The 23,294-nt window shown below is 44.3% G+C and overlaps 1 protein-coding gene and 1 gene segment (V, D, J or C); both read left to right on the forward strand.

Moving 5' to 3' along the window:
* Positions 1-969: 969 nt before the first annotated feature.
* On the forward strand, positions 970-12,130 carry LOC129838495 (uncharacterized). Its single transcript, XM_055905486.1, has 7 exons — positions 970-6,820; positions 7,006-7,113; positions 7,285-7,341; positions 7,520-7,687; positions 7,822-7,978; positions 8,071-8,171; positions 9,215-12,130. Exons 1-7 carry the CDS (start codon positions 6,809-6,811, stop codon positions 9,356-9,358), a joined length of 747 nt encoding a protein of 248 aa, XP_055761461.1. The 5' UTR covers positions 970-6,808; the 3' UTR covers positions 9,359-12,130.
* On the forward strand, positions 11,972-14,238 carry LOC129838382 (Ig kappa-b4 chain C region-like). The segment is given in 3 exon segments: positions 11,972-11,987; positions 12,374-12,490; positions 13,663-14,238. Coding segments are annotated over 3 exon segments (450 nt in total).
* The last annotated feature ends 9,056 nt before the right edge of the window (positions 14,239-23,294 follow it).

The raw sequence follows: 23,294 nt of genomic DNA on the forward strand, positions 1-23,294 counted from the left end.
GAAAATGAGGTTAGCCGGTGTGAAGATTGTCAGAGTAACAGGAAGTCACCCCCCACCGTGCCATTACATCCTTGGGAATGGCCAGAAAAACCATGGACACGACTACATGTGGACTATGCTGGACCTTTCCTAGGGAAAATGTTCCTGGTGCTGATTGATTCTCATTCAAAGTGGATGGATGTTTATCCCGTGAACACGTCAACATCGTACACTACGATTGAGAAGTTGAGACAAAGCTTCAGTGTTATGGGATTGCCTCAAATGTTGGTTAGTGACAATGCTACTTGTTTTACAAGCACTGAATTCACAAGTTTCATGAAACAAAATGGAATTCAGCATGTAAAGTCGGCCCCTTTTCACCCATCTTCAAACGGATTAGCAGAGTGTGCGGTTCAGACCTTGAAGGAGGGGATGAGGAAGATGCAAGGGCCCAGCATTGAAACAAAGGTGTCAAGATTCTTGTTTAGCTACAGGATTACTCCTCAAGCTACGACTGGGTTGTCACCTGCAGAAATGTTGATGTCAAGGAGGTTAAGGTCAACCTTGGATCTCATCAGACCAGACCTGAAAATACAACAAAAGCAATGGAAGCAAAAATGTAATCATGACACCCGAGCCAAACTCAGAAGTTTCTCACCTGGAGATGATGTCTATACAAGAAACTATGGGTTTGGTCCTAAATGGATTCCAGCTACCATTGAGGATTGCTCAGGACCAGTATCTTATACTGTGATCATCGGAAGTGGACAAAGACTAAGGAGACACGTGGATCAGATCCGAGCTCGAATTCCAGTTCCATCCGGAGATCTGGATCAATTCTTAAATGAGCAGGACAGGACATTGGAACGTTCCCCAGAGCTGCAGTTGGACAAACCACCTGAGACCAACAATGCTCAACTTCCTGAGACCACCAGTCCGGGACGACCTCCTCCTGTGAAGTCTCCACAAAAGGACTTTGTTTCATAATCAAGGGGTGAAGATCTAGTGGCACCAGCTACACCACCTCTGAGACGCTCTATTAGAGAGAGACGTCCGCCAGACTTTTTCAGATCCTAAAGCTGATCATTTAAAAAAAAAAATGTAATTAAGAATATAGCATAGCTCAGACATGAATTAAATTGGGTTATTAGCTTTAAAGGGGGGGAATGTAGTAACCTGGTATGTTTATGTTTACCAATAGATGGCAGTATTGACTCAAGATGGGGGTTTGCTTCCCGCTATCCATAGCTATTTCCTATGTCTACCTATTTAACTATGATTAAGAAAGCTTCAGGTAGTTTAAGCCAGGTGCATAAGATAATGTAAATCTAAATTACAATTAAATACTAAACCGTACGTAAGTCTCATGAGTCGTAATTCTAAGAAGCTTTTAAGGATACTACAGTACATGTAGGTATGATTAAAGTGACTATGCACATATGATGAACAGAGAGTAGCAGTAGCGTAAAAAGAGGGATTGGCGGGTGGTGGGACGCAATGCAGATAGCCCGGTTAGCCAATGTGTGGTAGCACTGGTTGGTCGCGCCAATTGAGGTAGTATGTACATGAGTTAAAGTGACTATTCATATGTGATAAACATAGAGTAGCAGCAGCGAAAAGAAGGTTTGGGGGGTGAAAACAATGCAAATAGTCCATTTGGTTACCTGTTCAGGAGTCTTATGGCTTGGGGGTAAAAACTGTTGAGAAGCCTTTTTGTCCTAGACTTGGCACTCCGGTACCGCTTGCCATGCGGTAGTAGAGAGAACAGTCTATGCCTGGGGTGGCTGGGGTCTTTGACAGTTTTCAGGGCCTTCCTCCGACATCGCCTGGTGAAGAGGTCCAGGATGGCAGGCAGCTTAGCCCCAGTGATGTACTGGGCCGTACGCACTACCCTCTGAAGTGCTTTGCGGTCAGGGGTCGTGCAATTGCCGTACCAGGCAGTGATGCAACCGGTCAGGATGCTCTTGATGGTGATGCTGTAGAACCTTTTGAGGATCTCAGGACCTATGCCAAATCTTTTTAGTTTCCTGAGGGGGAATAGGCTTTGTCGTGCCCTCTTCACGCCTGTCTTGGTGTGTTCGGACCATTCTAGTTTGTTGTTGATGTGGACACCAAGGAACTTGAAGCTCTCAACCTGCTCCACGACAGCCCCGTCGATGAGAATGGGGCGTGCTCAGTGCTCCTTTTCCTGTAGTCCACAATCATCTCCTTAGTCTTGGTTACGTTGGTTGTTAGGTTGTTATTCTGGCACCACCCGGCCAGGTCTCTGACCTCCTCCCTATAGCCTGTCTCGTTGTTGTCGGTGATCAGGCCTACCACTGTTGTGTCGTCTGCAAACTTAATGATGGTGTTGGAGTTGTGCCTGGCCATGCAGTCGTGGGTGAACAGGGAGTACAGGAGTGGACTGAGCACTCACCCCTGGCGAGCTCCAGTTTTGAGGATCAGCGTGGCAGATGTATTGCTACCTACCTTCACCACCTTGGTGCGGCCCGTCAGGAAGTCCAGGATCCAGTTGCAGAGGGAGGTGTTTAGTACCAGGTTCCTTAGCTTAGTGATGAGCTTTGAGGGTACTATGGTGTTGAACGCTGAGCTGTAGTCAATGAAAAGCATTCTCACATAGGTGTTCCTTTTGTCCAGGTGGGAAAGGGCAGTGTGGAGTGCAATAGAGAGCATCATCTGTGGATCTGTTTGGGCGGTATGCAAATTGGAGTGGGTCTAGGGTTTCTGGGATAATGGTGTTGATGTGAGCCATGACCAGCCTTTCAAAGCACTTCATGGCTGCATACGTGAGAGCTACGGGTCGGTAGTCATTTAGGCAGGTTACCTTAGTGTTCTTGGGCACGGGGACTACTCTGCTTAAAAGATGTTGGTGTTACAGACTCAGACAGGGAGAGGTTGAAAATGTCAGTGAAGACAATTTCCAGTTGGTCAGCGCATGCTCACAGTACACGTCCTGGTAATCCGTCTGGCCCTGCGGCCTTGTGAATGTTGACCTATTTAAAGGTCTTACTCACATCGGCTGTGGAGAGCGTGATCACACAGTTGTCCGGAACAGCTGGTGCTCTCATGCATGTTTCAGTGTTATTTGCGTCGACGCGAGCATTGGAGTAGTTTAGCTCGTCTGGTAGGTTTGTGTCACTGGGCAGCACTCGTCTGTGCTTCCCTTTGTAGTCTGTAATGGTTTGCAAGCCCTGCCACATCCGACGAGCATCGGATCCAGTGTAGTAAGATTCGATCTTAGTCCTGTTTTGAAGCTTTGCCTGTTTGGTGGTTAGTCGGAGGGCATAGCGGGATTTCTTATAAGCTTCCGGGTTAGAGTCCCACTCCTTGAAAGCGGCAGCTCTAGCCTTTAGCTCAGTGCGGATGTTTCCCTTAATCCATGGCTTCTGGTTGGGGTATGTACATACGGTCACTGTGGGGACGACGTCATCGATGCACTTATTGATGTAGCCAATGACTGATGTTGTGTACTCCTCAAAGCCATCGGAAGAATCCCGGAACATATTCCAGTCTGTGCTAGCAAAAGAGTCCTGTAGCTTAGCATCTGCTTCATCTGACCACTTTTTTATTGACCAAATCACTGGTGCTTTCTGCTTAATTTTGAGCTTGTAAGCAGGAATCAGGAGGATAGAATTATGGTCAGATTTGCCAAATGGAGGGCGAGGGAGAGCTTTGTACGCATCTCTGTGTATGGAGTAAAGGTGGTCTAGAGTTTTTCCCCCTCTGGTTGCAAATTTAACATGCTGATAGAAATTTGGTAAAATGGATTTAATTTCCCTGCATTAAAGTTCCCGGACACTAGGAGCGCCACCTCTGGATAAGCTTTTTCCTGTTTGCTTATGGTGGAATACAGCTCTTTTTGTGGGGTCTTGGTGCCAGCATCGGTCTGTGGTAGTACGTAGACAGCTACAAAAAATACAGATGAAAACTCTCTAGGTAGATAGTGTGGTCTACACCTTAAGATGAGATACTCTACCTCAGGCGAGCAAAACATTGAGACTTCCTTAGATATCGTGCACCGGTTGTTGTTTACAAATATACTGTACATAGTCCTTCCCTACTTGTCTTACCAGATGCCGCTGTTCTATGCTGCCGATAAAGCGTATAACCAGCCAGCTGTATGTTGACAATGTTGTCGTTCAGCCATGACTCCGTTAAGCATATGATATTACCATTTTTAATGTCCCGCTGGTAGTTTAATCTTCCTTGTAGGTCGTGGATTTTATTTTCCAATGATTGCATGTTAGCTAGTTGAACGGAAGGCAGTGGGGGTTTGTTCGAATGCCATCGAATTCTCAGAAGGCAGCCGACCTCCGCCCTCTTTTTCTCCGTCTTCTCTTCATGCAAATGACGGGGATTTGGGCCTGTTCCCGGGAAATCAGTATGTCCTTCATGTCAGGCTCTTCGGACTCGTTAAAGGAAAAAAAAGCTTTTTCCAGTTTGTGGTGAGTAATTATTGTTCTGATGTCCAGAAGTTATTTTCTGTCATAAGAGATGGTACCAGCAACATTATGTACAGAATAAGTAAAAAAATAAGTTACAAACAACAAAACAAAACAAAAAAAACACATTTGTTTAGGAGCACGTAAAACTTCAGCCATCTTCTCCGGAGCCATGATACAATCGCCATCAGGCGCCATCCTCGACTTTCGTCGGCAGTCAGTTGCTTCATCCTTACCACTCAAGCAAGACCATTAACATTTTATATTCATCCAATGTTTGCTATATTTTTGGATGATGTCGTCGCTGCTCATGAATGTGATGTTGGTGACCCAGTGGATTCTGCTGAGGGGCGGCTCATAATAATGGCTGGAACGGAGTTTTTGGAATGACATCAGACACATGGAAACCATTTCACTAATTCCGCTCGAGCCATTACCACGAGTCCATCCTCCCCAATTAAGGTTCCATGAAACTCCTGTGGTTGGTCCATATAAACTGGATGCAACCCGTACAGACAGTCCATGAAGCGGTGTATGTGAACGTGAGTAGATTACCTTGATAACAATGGTCGGACGTCTTGGACGTTGTCCCCAGTTCTTCTTATACCTCAGTGATCCAGGTAGTGTTGCTGCCGTGAATCAGAAAATATTTTAAACATCCAACCAGAAGTTTTTTTCGGGCAGCATAGAAGCTGGCAGCATTACCGCCACCTAGCGTGCTAGAGGATTTTTGGCGCGTAGACTACGAAAAACATTGAAAATCCTATAGCGCAGGGTAGGCCTACTCTTGAATACACATATACTTTTTAGGCCTACACAAATGTCTGGATGGTTTGTACAATTTGCACACTGTCAGTGTTAATTGTCTGTGTTCTGTTTGGACCAACCTTACCTAAATAGGCATAAACATACCCACAAATAGGCATATTAACTGATATTATATTCAAATTGGGCCTTGACCTTACCTGTGTTTGTCATGATAATCCTTGTCATGATAAATGTTAATATTTTATTTCAACACAACATTTGTGAAAGCTCCCAGTAAGCAGATTTAGATCACTTTCTCTACAGCTGAGGGAGGTTTGTGTACGGCTCTGTATCACTGTGTGAACGGAGTAGCTTCATGTTGCTGACAGTAGTAATCTCCTGCATCTTCAGGTTGAACTCCACTGATGATCAGAGGGAAATCAATATCATATCCAGTGCCATGATATCGACCAGATGTTAAACCTCTGTCAAAGTTGATGATGAATTTAGGAGCTTCTCCAGGTTTCTGATGGTACCAGAATAAATCATCGTCAATATCGTCATATGTAAATGGAGAAACAGTCTGATGATACATGATACCTGTGATATGAAGTCTGTTGACAAATCATCAGTGAGATTACCAGAAGTCTTGTGTGGTTTATTTATTCATAAAAAAAAGCAGTATCAATACTGTCCCATATTGTAAGACAGATACTAATATTGTCTAGATAAAACATTGTCTAGATATATTTTTGTTCACTTTAGAGTTACAGTATTTCCCTTCCCTTGTAAATACATCTGGCCCCTATTGGCTCCTAATGTCCTACACAGACAAAATGTACTTTTCTAAGTCACCTTGTGTGTGCCTGATCAAAACCTTACAACAAGTAACAAGTGAGTGATTTGTCACGAGTTGTACGTTCATCCACCTCCATGTTGTCTGACTCGTATATGCTATCAACCACTCTCAAAGAGCAGCTTTTGTTGTCACACTCTCTCTCTCACTCACTCACTCACTCACTCACTCACACACACACACACACACACACACACACACTCACACTCACACTCACACTATGTGACTGGTACACAATACTGTCCTTGTGCTGTACACAAAAGGTCAGATGAATCAAAGCATATGAATCACAGACAGCTGTCTCTCCTCTCAGGCTCTCAGACGCACTTCTAATCCACATCACAGCCAAATATCCTCCTCATTTTCTTGGATACTACACTGGATATTGATTCACAATCCATTTGACAATATTCATGATAAATATTTAGCTGGAAATGTTAGCGAAACAGCACAGAGACGTTTTTGTGAGATGAGGGCATGGTGCTTGAAGAGGCTCAGGGCAGGTTATGAATGGATAGGGGACTACAACTCTTTAAAAAGAAAGTTATGTCCTCATTTAGAACACAAAAATCAAACAAGTAAGAGTTTTTAAAATGTGTGTGTGTGTGGGGGTGAGTGTATGAATGGTAGTGACAGACAGTAGTGCCCGTAGGCGGCCCTTGCCACATTAGTCCGCCGGACCCTGGTCTATAGTATTTACTGTACATATCATCATGACAAGTCCTCTGCCTGAAGGAAGAAACATTGGATTTCAAGTCTTCCTTATTAACTTCTCAAGTTCCATATGAAGAGCAAAGTGAGTAGAAATCCATATTATTATCAGATTTTCCTGAATATAAATATATATTTTTTAGAACGTTTCTAGAATTAACTTGAGGGTTGATGAGAAAGTGAAGCCATATACAGATTTAGAAAAGAAAGCCATGTACGGAGGGGCTGGGAAAGGAAAGTCTTCCCTTTCTGATGTGCTTCCTCTGTCAGATTCGGACGACCACGTGTGTCCTCCTATTTCTATTCACACGTCTTGGAGTAGGCTCCGGAGGATTTGGGAATCCTGTCACAGATGACGTGAGCAGGCTGATGTTATTGGTAAGAACTTCTACATACTCTAACCTGAACTGTACTATGCAAAACTAGTCTGGTGATTATTTAGAGTTTATTTAATCATTAAAACTACTTTAAATCTCTTCCTTTGGTACAGAAAATGTGTAAAACTGGGCAAAAAATAAATGACCAAATAATCCTAATTTATTTTTACAGAAACACAATATTCCAAAGGATTATAACATTTCTATAAATTATCTTCCCAAAGAGAGGGTGAGTAGAATTTCTCAAAAACAAAACATCATGCAGAAACTTTTAGAAGGAGAGAACTTGTGCTGGGTGGTCTTAAACTTTGGCAGCATTTTTGTTGATGAACATTTTTGTTTTATCCGGAATCTGTAGATTGGAAATATATGTAACCTAGTCGGTTTTCTCCCTTTTCTTACTCCAGAGTGGTGTGTGCTGGGTTCTACTGAATATCTACCCACTGGAACAAAGCCTTAGGGAACTGGCCCGGGTGTTTGGTGCCATTTCTTCCAACAAAGACAATATTATGATCTTCATCACCATGCTGCAAAATCTACGCTTCCAATTTGATCATGAGGAGCTGGTAATGCCTGTCAGTTCTCCCAAATGTAGATCCAGTTACTTTAAACCCAGTTACTGTATACCCATTTACTGTAGACCCAGCTAATTGTCTGTATTAAGTGGTGCAACCATCCTGATGTTTACTTTGTTTGTCTGTACTTCCAGGAGGCAACAATGCAAGTCTTTAAATGCCACTGTAGGGCGGTCAAATGGCCATCTGGGCAGTATTTTGACTATATCAGAGACATTTTGAGTTCTGCAGCTCAGGGAGAAGGAGGATTCCGCTGTGTGCCTCCACCCTGCCCTGCCCCTACTACAGCAGGTAAGAAACACGCCCCAACACACAGTATCCATTCAGCCCCCACATACAGCATTCACAAGTCTCTTCCTCACAGAGCGTGTTGTCGTTCTCAGGAAGTGAAGCACAGGACCATGAACAGACTCGGTCCAGGGGGGGTCTGCTGTCCCTGCTTCCGATCCCAGTCACAGCCTGCGTGTTCCTCATTGTGTGGGTGGTAAGTTAACAATGTGGATGGCTTGCTCAGGCTGTATGACAGTGTCTGGTCCAGAAGACCTACAGGGTATGTAGACTCTTGTTCCAGCCCAGCACTACTACTACGCACCTAAATCAACACTTCAACTAATCATCAAATGTGTTAGTACTCACCAACAAACTAAAATGGTCAAAGCACATCAAGACAGGCGTGAAGAGGACACGTCAAAACCTATTCCCCCTCAGGAGACTGAAAAGATTTAGCATGGGTCCTCAGATCCTCAAATGGTTCTACAGCTGCTCCATCGAAAGCGTCCTGACTGGTTGCATCACTGCCTGGTACGGCAACTGCTTGGCCTCCGACCACAAGGCACTACAGAGGGTAGTGCATACGGCCCAGTACATCACTGGGGCCAAGCTTCCTGCCATCCAGGACCTCTATATCAAGCGGTGTCAGAGGAAGCCCCTAAAAATTGTCAAAGATTCCAGCCACCCTAGTCACAGACTGTTCTCTCTGCTACCGCACGGCAAGTGGTACCGGAGCGCCAAGTCTAGGTCCAAGAGGCTTCTAAACAGCTTCTACCCCCAAGCCATAATACTTCTGAACACCTAATCAAATGCCAACCCAGACTATTTGCATTGCCCCCCCCCCCCCTATTTTACACCGCTGCTACTCTCTGTTGTTATCATCTATGCATAGTCACTTTAATAACTCTACCTACATGTACATATTACCTCATCTAACCGGTGCCCCCACACATTGACTCTGTACCGGTACCCCTCTGTATATAGTCTCGTTATTGTTATTTTACTGCTGCTCTTTAATTGCTGGTTGCTTTTATTTCTTATTCTTATCTGTATTTTTTAAATGCATTGTTGGTTAGGGACTCGTAAGTAATCATTTCACTGTAAGGTCTACACCTGTTATATTCGGCGCATGTGACTAATACGATTTGATTTGATACTTGGCTAGAACAAAAGCCTGCACACTGGCTCTCCAGGACTAGGACTGAAGAGCGCTGGTGTATGGTATTGGATGCTTCAACATGATACTCTGTTCCACAGATTAAATCTAGAAGAGGAGGCTCCCCAGAGAGTAATCTAGAGAGAGGCCATAGAAGGCTGTCCACTAATGTGGAACGGACCATAAACATCCCTATTCCACCAGTCACCAGTACAACTGACACACCAATAATGGGGGAAGCCTGATCACCACTGAGGGAGCAAATGAAGCCAACATCAAGAACTGCATAGAGAGCAGAAAGCTCCCCGTCTGGACTGGTGTCACTCTGGACTGGTGTCACTCTGGACTGGTGTCACTCTGGACTGGTGTCACTCTGGACTGGTGTCACTCTGGACTGGTGTCACTCTGGACTGGTGTCACTCTGGACTGGTGTCACTCTGGACTGGTGTCACTCTGGACTGGTGTCACTCTGGACTGGTATCACTGATTCTTCTTGGGTGATATCCCTGAGAGAACAGAGCTGAAATCTTTTATTTGGTACCTTTGACATATCGGAGCTGATATCTCTAAAATATGTGGGCTGATATAGGGGTCTCACTTAAACAAGGGACAACGGTGATAAGACATGAATCAACCGCTTCCTAGAACTATATAATTTGGACTGTCATATATTTTGACACAACACCATGTATCACAGGTTTCTACCTTGTCTATGTCTGTCTAATCAGAGATTTTGACATGACAACATATCAGAGACATTCTCTACTGAGACTAGACTTTGTTGTGGGATAAAGATCTATTGCTGCTGTGTGGCCACAGAGTGTGTGCTGTCTCACCCCTTCTTTGAGTCACATCATCAGTGTGTGTGTGACTACAGTATGACAGTTTAACTGCCAGCTGTTTGTGTGTGTGTGTGAGTAAGCTACCCTGCTCTGGATGATCTCAGTGAGGGCCATAAGAGGGGCTTGTTCTCGCCACAAAGGAAAAGAGCCGTAGGCTGAAGGAAATACCAGTTCCATGCTAACCGACAGAGACAGATCCTTATGAATCAAAAACCGTTTGATCTTCAATCCCCAGACAGCAGAAAATCAGGATTATCTGCCATCTCCTCTCATGCTGCACTATCACACGCATTATGAAGCCTTCTTACTGGGCACAGACGTCAATTCAACGTCTATTCCACGTTGGTTCAACTTAATTTTAATGAAACGATGTGGAAACAACGTTGATTCTACCAGTGTGTGCCCAGTGGGTTAGGACTAACTGATTTCAAGCATAAGTTATGGCTGCTTTTTAACTCTCCTCTAGTGGTCAGATAGTTAATTACACTTGATTCCCTCAGAACCTGCAGTAGGTCCCAGCTGAAGCAGTACAGTCACTGTGCAGTCTGACTGAGGGAGGTTTTTGTATGGCTCTATATCACTGTGTGAACACCTAGACACTTTGTGTAGATAGTGTGTGTAGTCTAGCGTAGATATTGTGTGTAGTGTAGATAGTGTAGATAATGTATGTAGTGTAGATAGTGTTTGTACTGTCGATAGTGTAGATAGTGTATGTAGATAGTGTACAGTACATGTGTCTCATGTTTGAGTCCAGCATCATTCACAGATCTAACGGTCAGTAATCCGCTCATAAAAGAGTGAATATAATGCTAGAAGATCACATCCATTTAAATCAGACATTTGGTTGAGGTCCATATGAGGGCTTGTTTTGGGGGCTGAAGTGATTGTAACTTTGAAGTAATGTTGAGACCATAACAACTTTTGTTTTACTTCTGGAGATCTTGCTTTACATATGGACAGGAATTGTGTTTCAAAACTTCAAATAACTTGTATATATATACACTTTCAGACCATGATGAAAAATAATATACCGTAAGTTATAACCATGATGATAATGTTAATAATGTTCATGTGATCTGAATAATGTCCAACCATATTGTCACATGTCACAGTTGACCTCATCTAGTGACCAGTGTTCCATGTCACTGTCTCTTCCCTCTCAGACACTGCAATCTGACTGAGGGAGGTTTTTGTACAGCTCTTTATCACTGTGTAAACACATTGGGATTGTGGTAACTCTGACAGTAGTAATCTCCTGCATCTTCAGCCTGGACTCCACCGATGGTCAGAGTGAAGTCACTCCCAGATCCACTGCCACTGAATCTAGATGGAATCCCAGACTGAAGTGTTGTAGCCAAGTAAATAAGGAGTTTAGGAGCTCCTCCAGGTTTCTGTTGATACCAGGCTAGGTAGATATTACCATGGACATTACTGCTGGTTTTACAGTTCAGAGAGACTGACTGTCCTGGGAGAACAGCTTTCACTGCAGGAGTCTGAGTCACAGTGTACTGTCCTCTGGATTCTGAAAAATTTAATAAAAACATTTATATGAATGAAATATTACATATAGTAATGAATAGTTCTGAATATAAATATTATTATTGATATACATTACTGTGGTATAGATTGAATTAATTTTCAACAATAAATTCAGAAAATGTTAACCTTGAAAGCAGACAGCCAGTGTCCAGATGAAGATGGTGATAAAAGTCATGGTTGTTGTGGGTTCTGTTGTCATGAAGGACAGCTCTCAGTCATGAAGTGTTCATCTCACAGGGATATAAATGCTCTCAGAGCAGCGGGGCAGATGCATTATGCAAATGAATGTTTCAAATTTATTTCCGTTTCCAGGAAGGCTCACATCTTTAGAATGTATTTTATCCTGCATGTGCTAATTTTAATAACATCAAACAGCAACTTTTTAATCACATCACTAATGTATGACGTTTTTTAGGCACACCACCACTGTATTTTGATTCTGATGATGATCAAATATAATGAACTGTCTGTTCACTCATGCTTGGTGTCTCATGTAAGTTCCTCTAATCAGTTAGTGAACACTTCTCTAAACTAAAGCTGGTAGGATTCCTCTGGTAGTGTTGTCTGTGCTCTGTGACTTTACCACCACTGTTAAATCTGAGATCAACATGTTTAATAAAGGAATATACAACATGATCACTACTGCTGCAGCTGTTGTCTTTCATATGGACAATATGGAGGAATACTAGCAACACTGATCTAATGCTGGACTGTACCTACAGACTAGGAGAACACCTGATACACAGAGGAAGGAAAACATACTCATATCTGGATTTAAGATACAATTCATTTGTATTATCTAGAAACAGCTTATATGAAGTGTTTGTTCTACCTGGAAGATGGTCAAGTGTATTAATGTTGATTATGATTCTCTATGAGTGATCTTCACTGTAACAGCTGCAGCATCACAACACAGAGAGGTTTTTGTACCAGCAGTAATATGGAATGTATCACTGTGGTGGACTTTTGGTAGCGGCACCAGGCTAGATGTTGGAAGTAAGTAAACAACTAAATTAACTGTTTTGTTCACCTTTTGATGTCGTGTTTCAATATTTCTATAAATTTAGCCTCAATATTGAAGATTTTTTAATTTACCTTTTCTAAATGTTTTTGGGGAACAATATACAAGACCTACACATTATATGGGCATTTAGAATATGAATGTTATTACTTCTAATAAGATTTGACCTGCCTTTAAACGATGAGAGTGATTAGCCTACATTCTAGATTAGGTGTATAAATAAACATACTGCACCTTGTAGGAAATAAACAGTAGTTTCAGCAAATTCTTTGGGAAAACAAAACAAAAACACTTTATTTCTAATGAACAAGATAAAATCATCTTTGGCAAGTATTCATACCGTATTAGAGTCAATGATTTGAACCACAGTCTAAAGGAATTCAGCTTGTCCAATGGTCAGGAGGTTTTTGTACCAGCAGTAATAGGGATTGTATCACTGTGGTACACTTTTGGTAGCGGCACCAGACTAGATGTTGGAAGTAAGTAACAAGCTCTCTTCATATTTCTTTCTGAATACACTAAGTATATTATTATTACACTCTGTCTCAATGAAAATATTGCGATTTTAGATTTTCTAAATGTTTTAAATGCTTTTGACTGTGCCTTCTTTCAACTAACATTTTATTGACTCAAAATTTTTAATTGTAGGTTTATTTATGTCTGATTTGTATGCAGAATATAACTCTTAGTTCTGGTATGACAATTATTTAATAATATTGGATATAGTAGTCATTATTGATGGATTGAGTTCATGGTAGCCTTCACTGTTAGTGTGAAGACAAAAGGTCTCAGTTATGTTGGTAACTAACTTCATGAACTAACATGGTTGATATGTGATTAAAAATAATTTTGGCTCAAATTCTGCAAATACTATGAATATGACTAGGCCATTCTCATCAGATCCATTCCTAAATAATATCTGTATGACATGTATAACAGACGTCGTATAACTTGTAACTCTGCTTATTTAATACTTGTTCGGTTCATAAATCTGCTTTATCATATTACTAAACAATCTAACTTGTACATTCATATTTAGAGGGCATTTCCAATTCACTTTATTTTGATGTGTACTTTGCTGAAGATGAGCTCTTACTGTAGTTGTACTTGATGTAGTTAATAAGTTAATGTCTTCTGTTTGTTCCAGGTAACAGTGCCCCCACCCTCACCGTCCTGCCCCCATCTAGTGAGGAGCTGTCCAGTACAACAACAGCCACACTGACGTGTCTGGCCAACAAGGGCTTCCCCTCAGACTGGACCATGAGCTGGAAAGTGGACGGGACCAGCAAGAAGCAGGAGGCCAGTCCCGGGGTCCTGGAGAAGGATGGCCTGTACAGCTGGAGCAGCACCCTGACTCTCTCTGCCCAGGAGTGGACCAAGGCAGGAGAGGTGACCTGTGAAGCCCAGCAGAAATCTCAGACTCCAGTCATCAAGATCCTGAGGAAGGCTGACTGTTCTGGGTAGGACCCACCAGTCACACACCCCTGTGGAGAGAGATTGCTGGTTCCTCTGCTTTGACTTGCTTCGTTCTCTGATTTAGTGATCGCTCTCGTATTGAATAACAGGGGGCTTGGCTTGAGTTCATGTGTCAATCCAATCTGTAGACTGAGATTTTGTTCGTTTTAGATTTGATGTGATCTGTTTTATTCACTCTCATGTTTGCTTTGATGCTTCAATTATGTAATAATGGATTCAAATAAAGATGTATTGTTGCAATCCATAATTGTGTTGTTTCTATTAGTTAACTGGATCATAGATATATTTGTAATATTCTGGAAAAATAAATGTAATCAGTAAGGCTGATTCATGGTGTCTTTGAAAACTGTCAGGCCTAAACCTCATTCTCACTTAACATCATCATTGACCAGTAATTAATACCATCTCAATATGCTATGATATAATAGAAGAGGCTCTGCCATGGTAGTAGTTAATGACTGTCTTTACTCATCAGGATACTGAGTCTGTGTCAGACATGTTTAACTTGACAGACTTTACAGCAATAAAATAATAACTATCACACAGTCTACGGGTGTCTTGGACGTGTGTTATAGTCTGTGATTTGAAGTTAAATACATTGTTAAAATGACTAATATTGCAAGTGCCACTACTTCAAGATAGAAAGTAGAGTTATAGTCTTCTCTATCTCCAAGCCCCTGGGGACAGGGTGAACATCTGGTGACAGTGCTGCTCTATTCTGGGACAAGCAGAACCACCGAGCCCTGTCTATGCAAATCTGTTTCACTCCGACAGCTACCAATCTAGTTTCAGTTTCACTGCCTGGACTGGGCCAGATGTGAGTGGGTTGACTAGTTTTACTGTAACCTCTATGGTGGATTCAACGAGTGGGACTTTCTTACAATGAATAAACCAGCATGTAATAGATTACATGTAAAATGGGTATTTTTTTAATTTTCTTTTATTTAAATTATTATTTATTTTTTACCCCCCCTTTTCTCCCCAATTTCGTGGTATCCAATTGTTAGTAGTTACTATCTTGTCTCAACGCTACAACTCCCGTACGGGCTCGGGAGAGACAAAGGTCGAAAGCCATGCGTCCTCCGAAACACAACCCAACCAAGCCGCACTGCTTCTTAACACAGCGCGCATCCAACCTGGAAGCCAGTCGCATCAATGTGTCGGAGGAAACACTGTGCACCTGGCGACCACCACTGCGCTGGTGCGCGATGAGACAAGGATATCCCTACCGGCCAAACCCTCCTTAACCCGGACGACGCTAGGCCAATTGTGCGTTGCCCCACGGACCTCCCGTGGGTATTACTTAAGATGGGTATTACTAAAGACATGACTGCTAAGCAGCAAGATGGCGGACTGAACACAACAGTGCAAATTACCTCAAGATAAAAACGTAATATTCAATATCTGTAAGTTAGACTCAATATTAGCACTGGATCTGGATAACTGGATAACAATCTGGATAACAACACAAAACAAATCATAAGGCTAGAGAAATGTATCTACAAATATTAGGGAAACAAGCAAAACCCAAACATGATGGAGAGTAAACAAGGAGAACCAATCTCCAAAAGAAAACGCCACTCCTCGATGGATACAGACGATTTAAGCTTTAACCCCCGGGTATGGTAAGGGTGGAAACTGATCTGTTAATAAATGAAAAACTGGGCATAATTGAACTACCCATTAATGATACAAATGAGTTGAAGGCGAGCCTTGAGATGAGGGACGAAAAAGCTGTGACAATGGAGAAAGAAACAAACAAGCTAAAAGGGACAGTCAATAAGATTGAAATGGACATTAATTTCTTATGGGGAGGTGGGATGGTAGCGTCCTACCTGGCCAACATCCGGTAAAATTGCAGAGCGCGAAATACAAACTACAGAATTATAAATATTTAACTTTCATAAAATCACAAGTGTAACACATCAAAATAAAGCATAATTTCTTCTTAATCCAGCCACTGTGTCAGATTTCAAAAAGGCTTTACGGTGAAAGCACACCATGTGATTATCTGAGAACAGTGCCCCGCATACAAAACCATATAAAACCACATATTTCAACCAGGGAGGTGCAACATGAAAGTCAGAAATAGCGATATAATAAATGCTTTACCTTTGATGATCTTCTTCTGGTGGCACTCCAAAAGGTCCCAGTTACATCACAAATGGTCATTTTGTTCGATAATGTCCTTCTTTATATCCATAAAAACTCAGTTTAGCTGGCGCGCTTCAGTCAATAATCCACCCAGTTTCCCTCCATCAAAATGCATACAAAATTAATCCCAAACGTTACTAACAAACTTGACTAATAAAGTCAAACATATATTTACATTTATAATCAAACCTTAGGTACCCTAATACGTAAATAAACGATACAATTTAAGACGGAGAATCGTTATTGTCTACACCGGAGGAAAGTACCAAAGAACGTGCACTCATTCACGCGCTTGGAAACACTACAGCCAAAATGGGAGCCACCTAGAAATACTACAATTTCTGGCTCATTTTTCCAAAAACCAGCCTGAAACTCTTTCTAAAGACTGTTGACATCTAGCCCTAAGAACTACAACCTGGGAGGACTTTGCCTTATAATAAAAGTGACAGCCATTGAAAATAGTGGTAGGCTGAATTATTATTTTTTGGGGATGGTTTGTTTTCGGGGTTTCGCCTGCCATATCAGTTCTGTTATAGTCACAGACATTATTTTAACAGTTTTAGTAACTTTAGAGTGTTTTCTATCCAAATCGACCAATTATATGCATACCCTAGCTTCTGGGCCTGAGTAACAGGCAGTTTACTTTGGGCACGCTTTTCATCCGGAAGTGAAAATACTGCCCCCTACCCAAGAGAGTTTAATGAACTTAAAAGGAGAACATCTTTATGAGAGAAGCCTTACTTGACATACAGACTAGAACTATGAGAGAAAATCTGTTAAGAAGGAGTCGGTGAGAAAGAAGGAGAAATTCCTGAGGGTGTAGTGAGGGAGTTCCTCCTTACAGCGCTTCGGATCCCACACGAAGCTGTCGACAAAATCCAACTCGAAATGTACAAGGTTTCAGACAGAGAGGACAGAGATATGAGCGCCCAATCGTTGCCAAATTTGTTTTCTTTAAAGATAAAATAATGGTTAAAAGCCTGGATAAAAGACTTGCTGGCATGAAAATAGGCATGAATGAAGTTGCAGAACGCCGCAAAGTTCTGTACCCAGTCTTCAAGGAGAAAAGATTAAAAGGGAAACGTGTAGCTCTTGTAGTCGATAAACTGTATATTGATAGCCATGGACTAGTCTTTGGTCCAAGACACAAAGACTAGTCCATGGCTATGCTAAATGTTACACAGTTCCCATAGAGGACTCAAATAATGCAACACCCAATACTAGCCATGTTAGGGATTGTAATAAAAATATATATAGACAAGCAAAAAATACAATATTTGTTAAAGAAATAAACTACAGCTATGCTATACCATTCTAGATAGGGGGAATGTTGGAAAATAATTAGTATTAGACTTTCTGTTTATAGTATTTCATAAATTGATAAGACAGCCTTAGAAGAAAGGATAATTAGCGAAATAATGCATTTTTAAATATAAGGAACTGAAACACAAAAGTACTCAATCAACATGGTAGAGATAAAACACAGCAAACAGAGGACATAGAAGGCACAGTATGTGGGTATGTGTCACAGTGTGCGCAACTGGTCGAATGAAGTCAGGTGCAGGAGAGCAGAGATGGGTGAACAGGCACACTTTATTCAGTCAGAGGAAAACAGCCGTACGCAACTGCGTCACAACACTCTGGCCCATGGAAAAAGTGATAGCGCACAAATACAGAAATAGGTACAAATAACAAAACCACGGGTTACAACAATACCCGGCGCAAAACCAGCCTGTAGCGTCACACACGTAACGAACGAACAATACCACACACAGACATGGGGGAACAGAGGATAAAATACATGTAGAGTAATGAGGGGATGTAAACCAGGTGTGCAGGAAAACAAGAGAAAACAAATGGAAAATGAAAGGTGGAGCAGTAATGGCTAGAAGACCGGTGACTTCGACCGCCGAACGCCGCCCGAACCAGGAGAGGGACCGACTTCAGCGGGAGTCGTGACAGTACCCCCTCTTGACGCGCGGCTCCAGCAGCACGCCGACACCGGCCTCGGGGACGACCCGGTGGGCGAGGTGCAGGGCGATCCGGACGGCGACTGTGGAACTCCTGCAGCAGTGAAGGGTCCAACACGTCCTCCACCGGAACCCAGCATCTCTCCTCCGGACCGTACCCCTCCCACTCCACGAGGTACTGAAGGCCCCTCGCCCAACGCCTCGAATCCAGTATGGAGCGAACGGAATATGCCGGGACCCTCGATGTCCAGAGGGGCGGAGGAACCTCCCGCACCTCAGACTCCTGGAGCGGGCCAGCCACCACCGGCCTGAGGAGAGACACATGGAATGAGGGGTTTACACGGTAATCGGGGGGAAGCTGTAACCTGTAACTAACCTCGTTCAGTCTCCTCAGGACTTTAAATTGCCCCACAAACCGCGGCCCCAGCTTCCGGCAGGGCAGGCGGAGGGGCAGGTTTCGGGTCGAGAGCTGTGCTGGCTTTCTGGCGCAGCACGGCCCGCTGAAGGTGAACATGGGTGGCGTCCCATGTCTCCTCCGCACGCCTGAACCAGTCGTCCACCGCAGGAGCCTTGATCTGACTCTGATGCAAAGGCGCCAGAACTGGCTGGTACCCCAGTACGCACTGGAAGGGGGAGAGGTTAGCGGAGGAGTGGCGGAACAAGTTCTGAGCCATCTCGGCCCAGGGCACGAACGCCGCCCACTCCCCCGGCCGGTCCTACCAATAAGACCGCAAGAACCTACCCACATCCTGGTTCACTCTCTCCACCTGCCCATTATTCTCGGGGTGAAAACCCGAGGTAAGGCTGATCGAGACCCCCAGACATTCCATGAACGCCCTCCAGACCCTCGACGTGAGCTGGGGACCGCGATCAGACACTATATCCTCAGGCACCCCGTAGTGCCAGAAGACGTGCGTAAACAAGGCCTCCACAGTCTGTAGGGCCGTAGGCAGACTGAGGAGTGAGGAGACGGCAGGACTTAGAGAAACAATCCACAATGACCGGTGAGGAAATCGACCGACAGGTGCGACAATGGCCGTTGTGGAATGGGTAAGGAGTGTAGCTTACCTCTGGGCAAGTGCCTAGGAGCCTTACACTGGGTGCACACCGAGCAGGAGGAAACATAAACCCTCACATCCTTGGCCAAGGTAGGCCACCAGTACTTCCCACTCAAACAGAGCACCGTCCGACCGATGCCTGGATGACCAGAGGAGGGTGACGTGTGGACCCAATAGATCAACCGGTCACGGACAGATGGAACGTACAGACGCCCAGCGGGACACTGGAGGGGAGCGGGCTCTGCACGTAACACCTGCTCAATGTCCGCATCCAGCTCCCATACTACCGGCCCCACCAGGCAGGAGGCCGGGAGGATGGGGGTAGGATCCATGGGCCGCTCCTCTGTGTCATACAGCCGGGACAGTGCGTCTGCCTTCACATTCTGGGAACCTGGTCTGTAGGACAGGGTGAAAACAAAACGGGTAAAAAACATGGCCCACCTTGCCTGACGAGGATTCAGTCTCCTCGCTGCCCGGATGTACTCCAGGTTGCGGTGGTCAGTCCAGATGAGAAAAGGGTGTTTAGCCCCCTCAAGCCAATGTCTCCACGCCTTCAACGCCTTGACAACAGCCAACAACTCCCGGTCCCCCACATCATAGTTTCGCTCCGCCGGGCTGAGCTTCCTCGAGGCGAAGGCACAAGGGCGGAGCTTCGGTGGCGTGCCCGAGCGCTGAGAGAGCACGGCTCCTATCCCAGCCTCGGACGCGTCCACCTCTACTGTGAATGCCAAAGAGAGATCCGGATGGGTCAGCACGGGAGCCGAGGTAAAGAGAGCCCTTAGGTGACCAAAAGCCCTGTCCGCCTCAGCCGACCACTGTAAACGTACCGGGCCCCCCTTCAGCAGTGAGGTAATGGGAGCCGCTACCTGATCAAAACCCCGGATAAACCTCCGGTAGTAATTGGCAAACCCTAGAAACCGCTGCACCTCCTTTACCGTGGTTGGAGTCGGCCAATTACGCACGGCTGAAATGCAGAAACTCTCCATCTCCACCCCTGATGTGGAAATGCGGTACCCTAGGAAGGAGACGGACTGCTGGAAGGACAGGCATTTCTCAGCCTTGACGTACAGGTCATTCTCCAACAGTCGACCAAGCACCCTGCGCCCCAGGGACACATGCTCGGCGCGTGTAGCGGAGTATATCAGAATGTCATCGATATACACCACTACACCCTGCCCGTGCAGGTCCCTGAAAATCTCGTATACAAAGGCTTGGAAGACTGATGGAGCATTCATCAACCCGTACGGCATGACGAGGTACTCATAATGCCCTGAGGTAGTACTGAACGCCGTCTTCCACTCTTCTCCCTCCCGCACCAGGTTGTAAGCGATCCTGAGATCTAGTTTGGTGAAGAAGCACGCCCCGTGCATTGACTCAATCGCTGTGGCTATAAGAGGTAGCGGGTAACTGTACTTCATAGTGATCTGGTTTAGGGCTCGATAGTCAATACACGGGCGCAGACCTCCCTCCTTCTTCTTCACAAAAAATAAACTCGAGGAGGCGGGTGAAGTGGAGGACCGAATGTACCGCTGACGCAGGGATTCGGAGACATATGTTTACATAGCCGCCTTCTCCGCCTGTGACAGAGGATACACGTGACTCCTGCGAAGTGCGGCGTCTACCTGGAGGTTTATCGCACAATCCTCCCGACAATGGGGTGGTAATTGAGTCGCCCTCTTCTTAGAGAAGGCGAGAGCCAAATCTGAATATTCGGGGGGAATTCGCACGGTGGAGACCTGGTCTGGACTTTCCACTGTTGTAGCACCAACGGAAACCCCTAAACACCTCCCGAGCCCTCTCGCGACCACCCCGTGAGAGCCCTCTGTTGCCATGAAATAGTGGGATCATGACAAGCTAACCAGGGAAGGCCTAGCACCACGGGAAACACAGGACAGTCAATGAGGAAGAGACTGATTCTCTCCTCGTGACCCCCCTGCGTCACCATGCCCAGGAGAGTTGGCCTCCCTAATCAACCCAGACCCCAATGGTCAACTGTCCAGAGCGTGAACTGGGAAGGGCCTAACCACTGGAACAATAGGGATCCCTAAACTATGGGCGAATGCTCTGTCGATAAAATTCCCAGCCGCGCATGAATCGTCGAGTGCCTTATGCTGGGAATGCGGGGACAACTCAGGAAAGTTAACATGCAAAAACAGGTGTGCAACAGAAGGCTCTGGATGAGAATGGTGCAGGCTCACCTGTGACCAGAGGTTGTGCCAGAGAGCTTTCAATTTTCTGCAGATATGAGATATACATTTTCAAATAAATTATAAATATTGTTTATTTATTTATTGTTCTATCCTGATGGAATGGTCCCCAACCCTATACCATGGACACCCACCTGAGCAACCCATACACTAAGGAGAAGTCCTTATCTGTTTCATGGGCCTGCTGTAAGTACCCTATACGCAGCCAAATCAGAAAGATGAATGTGGTCAGAGACCTACTAAAGCAACACCGCCCCCTCAAAATTCTGAGCCTGCCTGGCAGGGTTGGTCCTACAAAGCCAAAGCCCCCTGATGGGAGAGCATAATATACAAGGAAATTCTCAAAGCTGCTAATGAGAACCTTTACGACCTTGTACCTAGCCGGTGGGGATTCCGGTGGGGTGCCCCCACCCAGGTAGTGGCAGTGCTGGCAACACTATCTGCAGTAACCCATGGGGAGGGTGTCACACTCGTACATTCAGAGAGGGGGCATATTATTGTTGCCCTGGTGGCACAAAATAATCAAAGGTCTGACTGCACAGAGATGCTTGGGAAAATGGTCACAACGGGGAACCCTTGTGTGTGTGTTTCAGGGGAAGGGGGTGTATCTGATCTCAGTTACCTAGTACTTGACAGTGGTTAATCAAATCTCCCAATTTTCTCCAGTTTTTACTCAATTTTGTATGCCTTCTCAAACATCTGCAACTGTATATGCATTCGTAAATCAAGTCTTTTCTTGAGTTGGGCTCTGGGATGGAACAACTGTTGAGCATCTGAGTTCATGGTTGTTTGTGGGGGAAAGGGGTTGAGTGTGTATGAGTGTTTGTGTGTGTGTATGTATCCCACAACTGTTGCTAGGGAGTAAAGATGTTAGGGACAATATAGGATGAATCTCAATAATTGTTTGCTAAAATAATAATTTCTTGCCAAAAATGTAATTTTTGTAATGGCAATCCTGGTTACAGGTAACAATCCTTAGCATGAACTGCCTACATTATTTTCGAAAATGATTTGTTCATTATGGAAATTAACAAACCTCCAAATGAGCTTCAATGCCATACAACACTCCTTCCCGTGGCCTCCAACTTTCTTTTTTTGCTGAGTTTGTTTATGTTTCATTTCTAATATGGTGACAGTGCTGCTCTCTTCTGGGACAAGCAGAACCACCCTGTCCTGAAGTAGGTCCCAGCTGTAGCAGTACAGTCACTGTGCAGTCTGACTGAGGGAGGTTTTTGTACGGCTCTGTATAACTGTGTGAACACATATTTACTATTGGGGATGTATAAACTCTGACAGTAGTAATCTCCTGCATCTTCAGCCTGGACTACACTGATGGTCAGAGTGAAGTCACTCCCAGATCCACTGCCACTGAATCTAGATGGTATGCCAGAGTCACGGGTACTAATGAAATATGTAAGGAGTCTAGGAGTGTCTCCAAGTTTCTGTTGATACCAGGCCAACCTCTGTCTATGTCCGCAAATGATTACAGCACTGCTGGTCTTACAGCTGAGACTGACTGAGTGACCCACTGAAACAATGTTCACTGCAGGAGACTGAGTCACAGTGATCTGTCCTCTGGACTCTGAAACAGTGATGTATAGTAGTTAGCATTCAATTGTTAATTAATTTGTCCAGGACTGTATAAAATAATAACTTTATATTCTCAGGGTAATTTTCTGTAAATTGTATTACCTTGAAAGTAGAGGGCAAGTGTCCAGATAAAGATGATGACAAAAATCATGGTTGTTGTGGGTTCTGTTGTCATGAAGGACAGCTCTCAGTCGTGAAGTGTTCAACTCACAATGTCCTCTCTATGCAAACATACCTTCATGATCCCAGAGGGACACTGGCTGCGTCTACACAGACAGGCCAATTCTAATCTTTTTCCCACTCATTTGTCTTTTGACCAATCAC

This window comes from Salvelinus fontinalis, chromosome 39 (genome assembly GCF_029448725.1).
Source record: "Salvelinus fontinalis isolate EN_2023a chromosome 39, ASM2944872v1, whole genome shotgun sequence".
NCBI lineage: Eukaryota > Metazoa > Chordata > Actinopteri > Salmoniformes > Salmonidae > Salvelinus > Salvelinus fontinalis.

Excerpts from the sequence above, each read along its gene's own strand:
- LOC129838495 (XM_055905486.1), top strand. Across the intron at positions 7,114-7,284 it reads TGAGCAGGCTGATGTTATTG|AAACACAATATTCCAAAGGA; the intron begins GTAAGAACTTCT and ends TTATTTTTACAG. Across the intron at positions 8,172-9,214 it reads TGTTCCTCATTGTGTGGGTG|ATTAAATCTAGAAGAGGAGG; the intron begins GTAAGTTAACAA and ends TCTGTTCCACAG.